At 41.9% G+C, this 8,790-nt stretch overlaps 3 protein-coding genes across 10 annotated transcripts; 2 read left to right on the top strand and 1 right to left on the bottom strand.

Annotated features, from left to right (window-relative positions):
• Window positions 1-588: 588 nt before the first annotated feature.
• LOC104810471 (probable serine/threonine-protein kinase At1g54610) lies at window positions 589-4,714 on the top strand. Of its 2 annotated transcripts, none has more exons than XM_010536798.1 (9): window positions 589-831; window positions 1,099-1,637; window positions 2,046-2,330; window positions 2,470-2,787; window positions 2,905-3,132; window positions 3,220-3,320; window positions 3,425-3,536; window positions 3,628-4,002; window positions 4,127-4,714. In XM_010536798.1, the coding sequence occupies exons 2-9, from the start codon at window positions 1,227-1,229 to the stop codon at window positions 4,328-4,330; spliced, it is 2,034 nt and encodes a 677-aa protein (XP_010535100.1). In that variant the 5' UTR covers window positions 589-831; window positions 1,099-1,226; the 3' UTR covers window positions 4,331-4,714. The 2 variants fall into 2 exon arrangements, with proteins under 2 accessions (XP_010535100.1, XP_010535099.1); XM_010536797.1 differs by having other exon boundaries at window positions 965-1,637.
• Window positions 4,715-4,843: 129 nt separating this feature from the next.
• LOC104810605 (transcription factor CAULIFLOWER-like) lies at window positions 4,844-6,322 on the bottom strand. The gene has a single exon (XM_010536952.1). The coding sequence runs from the start codon at window positions 5,903-5,905 to the stop codon at window positions 4,844-4,846; it is 1,062 nt and encodes a 353-aa protein (XP_010535254.1). The 5' UTR covers window positions 5,906-6,322.
• A 482-nt stretch (window positions 6,323-6,804) lies between these two features.
• LOC104810469 (probable serine/threonine-protein kinase At1g54610) lies at window positions 6,805-8,382 on the top strand. Of its 7 annotated transcripts, XR_771301.1 has the most exons (5): window positions 6,805-6,871; window positions 6,954-7,014; window positions 7,090-7,107; window positions 7,274-7,800; window positions 7,967-8,382. XR_771301.1 is itself a non-coding variant. In XM_010536795.1 (2 exons), the coding sequence occupies exons 1-2, from the start codon at window positions 7,514-7,516 to the stop codon at window positions 8,082-8,084; spliced, it is 405 nt and encodes a 134-aa protein (XP_010535097.1). In that variant the 5' UTR covers window positions 7,274-7,513; the 3' UTR covers window positions 8,085-8,382. The 7 variants fall into 7 exon arrangements, 1 of the variants encoding a protein (XP_010535097.1); XR_771302.1 differs by lacking the exon at window positions 7,090-7,107; XR_771299.1 differs by lacking the exon at window positions 7,090-7,107 and having other exon boundaries at window positions 7,143-7,800.
• Window positions 8,383-8,790: the final 408 nt, after the last annotated feature.

Here is an 8,790-nt window from a genome sequence, read left to right as displayed (position 1 = left end):
TTTCCCTATAACTAGTTTTTTTAATCGTATATGATCAACAACTCAACTACATATAATTCATTTGTTTAATATTTCAATTAGAAAATGCAAATTCTATGACATATTGATAAACGTTTTAAAAATATAAATAATTATTGAGGATTCGATAAAAATAATTTAACAAATTTTTAAATATATATAATGATTATTTATTTGATTTGTTTTACGACAAAAAAATTTAATTTGGTAAATTTATATTGGATATATATAGAGAGAGAGATTATACAATAAATGATTTCATATTATTATTCTTACATTCCTCTTCAAGAGCGCGTGTTGTTTACGATTCACGTCAAGAATGTCTTTCGCGTGTGCGAACTTCAATAATATTAATAATAATAATATTTTATACCAAATTAATAATTCTGCAACTATCATAAATAATAATAATAATATTTATACCATATAATAAAGCTTAGATGATAATTAAAAAGTATTTAAGCGATTGTGGAATATTAACTGAACTACCAATATACGGGGAATACTTTTTTTTATTAAATGTACTTATTTAATTCGTTTTCTTGTTTTGTTTCGTTTTTTTTTTCCCACTTTCTGCGATATTTCATTTCTGCAAAATTTTACCACTCCTGCTGCAACACATGCGTCTCCAAAATCTCTAAGCCCTAGATCCATCCCTTTACGCAGACACTGTAAAACCCCTTCAACATTCTTCGTTTCTACCGGAAATTTTCCAAAAAGTTTCCATCTTTTTCGCCAATCTTTGGGCAAAACAAACGATTTCCCTTTTGATTCAGGCGGTGTGGTCGTCTCGTTGCAAAATTCTCTCTAAAGGTACTAGCTTTATGCTCTGAGATTTTCATTTCTTCGGGAAATTAGAGATTTTGTATATTGGGTGTTTTCTGTTCATGTTGTTATCAATGCCCGAGTCCATTTCTTGATCTGGGTACATTGTATGATTTTGCAGGCAGAGGAAAATATAGATTTTGGCTTTTCTGGGTTAGTCAGGGTTCTAGGGTTCCTGAATTTCATTAGCTTTGTTTAATTTCTGAAAATTTGGGCTTGATTGTTGATGGCGCTGCTTACACGTGGTTCGTTCAGTGGCTGTGGATGAAATTTTATGATGAGGATGGTTTTGGACAAAGAGGAACAAGATGGAAAACCTCTGAAGAAGCATCTTTTATTTTAGTGGAGTGATTTTTTCCTGAGAGAAGTGGTGAATTTGGACAATGGGTTGTATTTGCTGCAAGCCCTCTGCTATCGAAGATAGCAAGGAGAGCCCGAGAGATCGTCTATCCAACAAATCCGCCTCTGAGTTTAGGGTTTCTCGAACAGTTGCTTCGTCAAGAAGAGAAGAATCTCTCAGAACGAAGGAGCGGTCCGATGTTATCGGCGTTAGACCAGTGTTGAGTGATAAGCAAGCTAATCCTATGATGCATTTACATGGGGAGAGTTTAAACAGGAAGAAAGTGAGGATGGGGAATATTGCTTCTTCACACCCTGCAATGGGTAGTGTACCAAAGGCAACTGAAGGAGAACATGTAGCAGCAGGCTGGCCTCCATGGTTGGCAGCCGTGGCCGGAGAGGCTATCAGGGGTTGGGTCCCCCGGCGTGCAGATTCTTTCGAAAAGTTGGATAAAGTATGCTCCTTTCTCCATATACATTCATTTCATTGCATTTCGCTAAGTTTCTAACTCCAATTTGTTTGGTCAAATATGCTTAGTTTCACTTCATTTTGCTGAAACTATGGCTAGGTTTTGATCCGTTAGTAGTCTTCCCGATTCATGAAGTATTTCATTCACTTGGTATAGTCCCATTTGTAGAACCATCCTTCCAACTTTTCATCGTAAATGGATTTGGTGAGATTTGTATTTTGGAACCTGTAGCTGCGATTTTTTGGCTTTTGAACTGGGTCATGACTTGCACACTGCAGGCTCTTTCTACTCTACCGAGAAGAAAAATGCTAATGGTTCTAATACTACCGCTAGACTGAATGACTTGTCAATTGGCATTTGTGTCTGATGCTGCATTTTATTCGTTCTATGCAGATTGGTCAGGGGACTTACAGTAACGTATATCGAGCTCGTGACCTGGACCAGAAGAAGATAGTGGCTCTGAAGAAAGTCAGGTTTGATAATTTGGAGCCTGAAAGCGTGCGATTTATGGCAAGAGAAATCCACATATTGCGCTGGCTTGATCATCCAAATGTCATAAAGCTAGAGGGTTTAGTCACATCAAGAATGTCATGCAGCTTGTATCTTGTTTTTGAGTACATGGAACATGATTTAGCTGGCTTAGCCTCACATCCAGCAATTAAATTTTCTGAATCACAGGTACTTTTCATTTTCATTAAACATGATTATTCTTGTATCTATATAATTATATCTGTACCCTACTTAACATGTTTCTTGACCTAGCTCTACCTAATCTCTGAGGCTTGTTTTTTTTTTCTTTCTATCTGTTCTTGCATAGGTCAAATGTTACATGCAGCAACTTTTACATGGCCTTGATCATTGTCACACTCGTGGTGTATTGCATCGGGACATAAAGGGCTCCAACCTTCTAATAGATAATAATGGAGTTCTAAAGATTGCTGACTTTGGCCTGGCTAGTTTCTTCGATCCTCATCAAACTCATCCTTTGACAAGCCGTGTGGTTACTCTTTGGTACCGACCACCCGAACTTTTGCTCGGAGCAACTCACTATGGTGCTGCGGTAGATTTATGGAGTACAGGTTGCATTCTTGCTGAACTATATGCAGGCAAACCCATTATGCCGGGAAGAACCGAGGTAGATTTGTAGTTCCTATATATAAAAAAGATGTTTTTTTTGTTCATCATCTACGTAAATCTTTGATTCTCTGAGGTGATAAGTAGTCTTTCTCTAAACCCATGTGGGTTTTTGCAGGTGGAACAGTTGCACAAAATCTTCAAGCTATGTGGCTCACCTTCCGATGACTACTGGAGAAAATCAAAGCTGCCTCATGCTACAATTTTCAAACCTCAACAGCCATATCGACGTGTTGTGTCCGAGACATTTAAGGAGTTTCCCGAGCCGGCTTTATCCCTTCTCGAAACCCTTCTTTCTGTCAATCCCGATGATCGTGGAACCGCTGCCTCTGCACTCCAGAGTGAGGTATATGATTGCGAGTTCTATGCTGATTTTGGCTGCATCCTGGTCAAATCTTTCCTAACTTAAAAATATCGTTTTTTTGTTCTATAGTTCTTCACAACTAAACCCTTTCCATGTGACCCTTCAAGCTTGCCTAAATATCATCCCTGCAAAGAGCTCGATGCAAGAATGCGAGATGAGGAAGCTAGAAGGTGTATATCTGAATTTATCTGGCTTTCTTTCCAGTTTTGAAGGGGGATATTTTTTTTTGAAAGGCTTCCGAGTTTATTAACGTATTCATCTCTCTGACTGATAGGCAAGCGGCGGGAGGAAACAAGGATCATAAACAACAAGAAAGGAGAGGAATGAAGGAATCCCGGGCTGTTCCAGCTCCTGATGCCAATGCAGAATTAGCTGCATCAATGCAGGTCAACTTCTGTCTGGATTTGTGATTCTTTCGTGCTTTTATATTTTTGAGAATTAGCTTCGATCATTTATCTTGCATAAATGTACCTGCAGAAAAGACAGAGCCAGTCTAATTCAAGAAGCCGGAGCGAAAAGTTTAACCCGCATCCTGAAGAAGTTGCTTCCGGATTCCCAATCGATCCACCGAGGCAGTCACAAGCCCTGGAACCTAGCGCGGATTCTCGGGGGAATCCCCATAAAAGGGTTTCTTCGCATTCAGGTCCTCTGGTGGCTCGTAGGTCCGCTTCAGCTAAGGGTGGCAGAAACTACGATGATTCCCGCAAAGCTTCAATGACATCTGATTATTCAGCGATGCCTTCACAACAAGAAACTCGTCTCTCGGGATCCTTCAAGGAGGCCGCCGAAATCTCTGCAGAACCTAACCAGAGGGATGAGGGCAGAAGCAACAAGAAGAAAGATCCGATTCTTGTAAGTTTCTTTCCAACTAAGGTCCCTTCCCTTGACGGTTATGGGTTCTTGGCAGATGAACGAGAGAAGTTACTGCCGAGGTTCTTGATTATTGATTCTTTCCCTCGTTCTGATTTCGTTTCAGCTCGGATATGGATCGAAAGGCCACAAGATTCACTATTCGGGGCCATTGGTGGTTCCTTCAGGCAACATGGAACAGATGCTGAAAGACCATGATCGCCATATCCAAGAAGCTGTAAGAAGGGCTCGGATCGATAAGGCCAGAGTCAGAAGGCTTCAGGCAGATGAAACTATGCCGGCCGATCCGTTATTCACCTCAGGCCGGTGACTCGTCTCCGAGAAAAGTGGTTAAAGATAACGGAAACTGGGTCGGGGTGAATGATCTGTTTCTGGGAAAATTCCAGAGAAGGGTTTGCATTTCACGGATGGTTTCCTTCTTTCTGCATTGTTTTAACCCGAAAGCTTTGTTCCAGGGGAAGTAAAAGAAAGATCGGATCAATATGCATTCGTTGATTTAAGATGATGATGATGACAAAGAGAGTATGTTCTTGTGTTTATGAGCCTGGCCTTAATCTACCGTTTGGATTTGGTTCTATGTAATTTCATCAGTATCCTTTTCCTCTTTCACTAATGAAGATTTTCTGTCACTCGTGTGTTTCTTTAAAGAAGAAGTAATGTTTGGTCCGGAAATAAAAGAAGACAGATTGTTATTTGTTTGTATTTCTATATCTGTATTCACAACAAAGTTCTAAAATTGTGGGAAAAAAAGCTGAAGAATCCATTATCCATATATTTACAAAAGTGGGTTATTGCAACGAATCCAATTTCTTACATACAAAAATCAAAAGCAGAAGTCAGGGGCAATATCGTCAAAATTAATGGTATCTATGATATCTTGGAACTCTTTGTCAGAGAGCGGAACAACTCCTTCCATCGTTGGTCCTTCTCCCAATTCCTGAAAACCCATGTCAGAAATCGCCATTATGGGTTGGTCTGAAACTTGCGGCGCAAGGTTTCCGACAAGAGAATCATCGCGCTTTCCGCCGTCGCTTTCCAAACCCAGAACCGATGGCTCTGCAAGATTCGTCGTCTCCGCGAGGCGAGGTGTCTCGTTCATCTTGTCGTCCAGTCGGCGTTTCACAATGTTCATGAGCTCGGAGATCTCGTCGATGGCGACCTCTAAATCCCGCGTGTTAGCCGTTTCCTCGAACCCATCCTCCTCCCAGCGAAACCCTAGTCCCGAACTGGGTTTCTTTCCCGCCAAGCGATCCCTGTTCTTGGACAAGGCGTGATCATGGGACGATGTCGGAGGTCGGTTGTGGAGGAAGGCATCGACGACATCGTCGACGGAGGAGTGGCCGAAGGAGTAGAAGGAGACGTTGGAGTTGGCGGAAGGAGGAGTGACTAAAATGGCGATGTGGGCATCGCAGAGACGGCAGAGCTCAGAGGCTTTCCGGAAGAGCCCTTCCCGTCTCTTGGAGAATGCGACTGATCTGCTCTCCTTCTTCTCGATTCGCTCCATGGGAATCTTCCTCTTGGTCCCTCCCATCTCCAAATTCTCAGACGAGAGAGGGGAACAGTGGAAGTGTTCGAGCGACAGCGAGAGACGAAGGTGACGGTGTTCGACAGAGAGAGAGAGAGCGCGCGAGAGAAGAACAGCGACAGTGATCGAGAGAGAGAGAGAGAGAGAGAGAGATGGAGGGAGCGGGAGCGAGAGATGAACAGTGAGAGAGAATGGGCTTGGTTGCCTACTGTTCATGCCTTTATATGCTTTGAACATACTTCTCTCTCTACATTTTTTCCTTTTCTCTTGACGAAATTCAAATCTCTTCCCAACGGAAAAATGAAATTCAAATCTAAAATCTCTTGTCGCCGGAAAATTGAAATCGCCGGTTGTTGCCATTTTCTTGTTCTTTCTTTTGGGTGAGAAAAAAGGAAACTCTCTCTCTCTCTATATGGAATCGCCGGTTATCGGGACTGAGCTACGGTTTTCCTCTTCTCTAAAACCCTAATTTTCATTCTTCTTCTTCTTGTTCTCCTTCTCCTTCTTCTTCTTCTTCTGTCTTCCCTTCTGCAGTATCTTGCCGGATACGGTGGGTGATTTCGCGGCTTCGGCTTCTCCGGCGAGAGACGGGGTGGAAATTAGCTGTTGAAACCGAAATAGTTGCGGTGGAAGTTATGGGGAATCCGGAGGAATCATCATCGGTTAGTTGGGTGTGCTTTTGGTGGATGATTTTAATGGAGGAGGGTTCATCAGAATCTCATTCTAGGGTTTGAGACAGCAACACTGACTTCAATCCCTCCTTCACGTGTTCACCTGATCAGGTAGGAGTTTGATAAATCTTCATCTCATGTTGATCATGTCAGAAACGTTCTTCCTACTAGTACACAAATCTCTTGAAGATGACTCGGGGATTCGCCATTTTTTCAGAAACTTGGAATGTGATGACGTTAGCTTGAGAGGTCGGTTGGATAAACCTGAACGATCCCGTGTATGTGCTCGAATGTTTGCGCATTTTCAGACAAATGTGGAGGTTGTAACATGTTTTGCTCATCGAATCCGCCTCCTGTTCGGATTCTGTGTCTGATGGGGCAAATCGACACAGTTTACGATTGGTAGCTCGATGAGACGATTTTCAATTGGGCCTGAATATTTTGCTAGAAGAAGAAAAGAAGCAATCTTTCCAAGCGGATATTGGCCGAGGAAACGAGCTGTTATATGAGCCCTGAAGAGGATATACCCTGTCCCAGTTCATGTGCCTCAGATATTTACCGCCTCTGAAGATCTGGGACTCGAAGATCTATCCATGGCTGCTTCTAGGTTTAACGAAACTCCCCTTCACTCATTCATGGGCCACCCAATGTTAAGGTAACAGAACAATGAGTTGCTCTTTCGGTATCATTTCGTGTCTGAATCTGAAACATCGTTTCTGCAATCCATAACTTTGTAGGATTATAAGTATCAGATTGGTATATACATACCCACAGCCCACGGGGTCGGAAACTAACGAGGTAAGTAATTCTTCATACAAAACATTTCAAGAAAACCCATATAGCCATTGCCAGTGAACTTCTTGTTAAAAGCAGGTTTGCGTGTACCACAAGGTATTGCTGATGCTAGTACTGTCGTTCATGTTCAGAAACACAGATACAGTGTCGTTTCCTGAAGTGGTTGACAATGATACTTTCCTGTTCATATCTTCGTTCTGCTCAGGAGGACACTCTTCCGCCTTGGTCTGAGGTTACGGTAGATTTTGTTTTTTGGGTATAGGAAACAAATTTTCAGAATTGGAAACGTTGTTTTCTGACAACAACTGTGAATTGGAGTTTAGAGAACACACACCAGAAGATCGTTTGCGTTTAAGAGGGAAGTGAAAACATTGTCCAGAACGCAAGCGTACTTAACATGTTTCTTGACCTAGCTCTACCTTGCTGCCTTATCACAGCAAATCTCTGAGGCTTGGTTTTGTTTTTTTTCTCTTTTGTTTTGATCTGTTCTTGTGCAGGTCAAATGTTGCAGCAACTTTTACATGGCCTTGATCATTGGCACACCCTTGGTGTATTGCATGGGGACATAAAGGACTCCAACCTTCTGATAGATAATAATGGAGTTCTAAAGATTGCTGACTTTGGCCTGGCTTGTTTCTTCGATCCTCGTCAAACTCTGCCTTTGACAAGCCGTGTGGTTACTCTTTGGTACCGACCACCCGAACTTTTGCTCGGAGCAACTCACAATGGTGTTGTAGTAGATTTATGGAGTACAGGCTGCATTCTTGCTGAACTATATGCAGATGCCCGGTAGGCTAGAGTCCCTTGATATGAAAAAATGTTCTCTTTGTTCATCATCTGAGCAATTCTTGCTTTGAATTTCTTGTTTTATTTTCGAAGTTTTATATTTCTGTTGACTGTGTGATTCTTTGAGGTGATTAGTAGTCTTTCTCTGAACCCATGTGGGTTTTCGCAGGTGGAACGGTAGCACAAAATCTTCAAGCTATGTGGCTCGCCTTCCGATGACTGCCGGAGAAAATCATAGCTGCCTCATGAGTCATGCTACAATTTTCAGCTGTATCGACGTGTTGTGACTGTTAGCGGACTAAATGAGCTAGAGACGAGTTTGGAGCATGGAGCAACAACAGAAGAAGTCACCAATCAGCAAAGCAACCAATATGGAAAGTCATCATCAAATTGACAACCGTTGGAGAATGCAGAACATATGGAGATCATATCAGCAACTTTCCCTCTAGCATTCATACACCAATATTACATATATTCATGTATCCTGTAATTGTATACTTTCCATTTTCATCTTTCTAGGTTTCTTGTATATATATTGTATATTATCTAAGGTCTGAATATATGAGAGAAATACTTTTCTTCCAAGTTTTCTTCATGGTATCAGAGCTCTCTAGGCTTGATATCTCTCTGTTTCTTTATTCTTCCGCTGTCTTTCATATTTACAGATTTCTGTCTTCTGTATTTGTTTCGGGACACCATGGATATCACCATGAAACCAATCCCGATAACCCTAAACGGCGACAATTACTTTTATTGGAGCAAAGCAGCGAAAGCAATACTCAGCAGCCGTGGATTATGGAACCACATTGTTCCCAAAGAAGTCTCGACCCCAGCCCCTCAAGTTGGTGCTGCAGAAGGCGACACTTCCGACAACACTGTCGATACCAACACTGATGGCCAACAAGGTCTGCCTCGTCCAGATCTGCCGCAGCAAACTCCTGTCATAGACACAGAGAAATGGTACCAAGATGATCAGTTGGCACTAGTAATTCT

Source organism: Tarenaya hassleriana, unplaced genomic scaffold (genome assembly GCF_000463585.1).
Source record: "Tarenaya hassleriana unplaced genomic scaffold, ASM46358v1 Cleome18, whole genome shotgun sequence".
NCBI classification, from domain to species: domain Eukaryota; kingdom Viridiplantae; phylum Streptophyta; class Magnoliopsida; order Brassicales; family Cleomaceae; genus Tarenaya; species Tarenaya hassleriana.
This window is presented reverse-complemented; position numbering and strand designations above follow the sequence as displayed.

Excerpts from the sequence above, each read along its gene's own strand:
- LOC104810471 (XM_010536798.1), top strand. The coding sequence starts at position 1,227 with ATGGGTTGTATTTGCTGCAAGCCCTCTGCTATCGAAGATAGCAAGGAG. Across the intron at positions 3,321-3,424 it reads CGAGATGAGGAAGCTAGAAG|GCAAGCGGCGGGAGGAAACA; the intron begins GTGTATATCTGA and ends TCTGACTGATAG. Across the intron at positions 4,003-4,126 it reads AGAAGAAAGATCCGATTCTT|CTCGGATATGGATCGAAAGG; the intron begins GTAAGTTTCTTT and ends ATTTCGTTTCAG.
- LOC104810605 (XM_010536952.1), bottom strand. The coding sequence starts at position 5,905 with ATGGCAACAACCGGCGATTTCAATTTTCCGGCGACAAGAGATTTTAGA.
- LOC104810469 (XM_010536795.1), top strand. The coding sequence starts at position 7,514 with ATGTTGCAGCAACTTTTACATGGCCTTGATCATTGGCACACCCTTGGT. Across the intron at positions 7,801-7,966 it reads GAACTATATGCAGATGCCCG|GTGGAACGGTAGCACAAAAT; the intron begins GTAGGCTAGAGT and ends GGGTTTTCGCAG.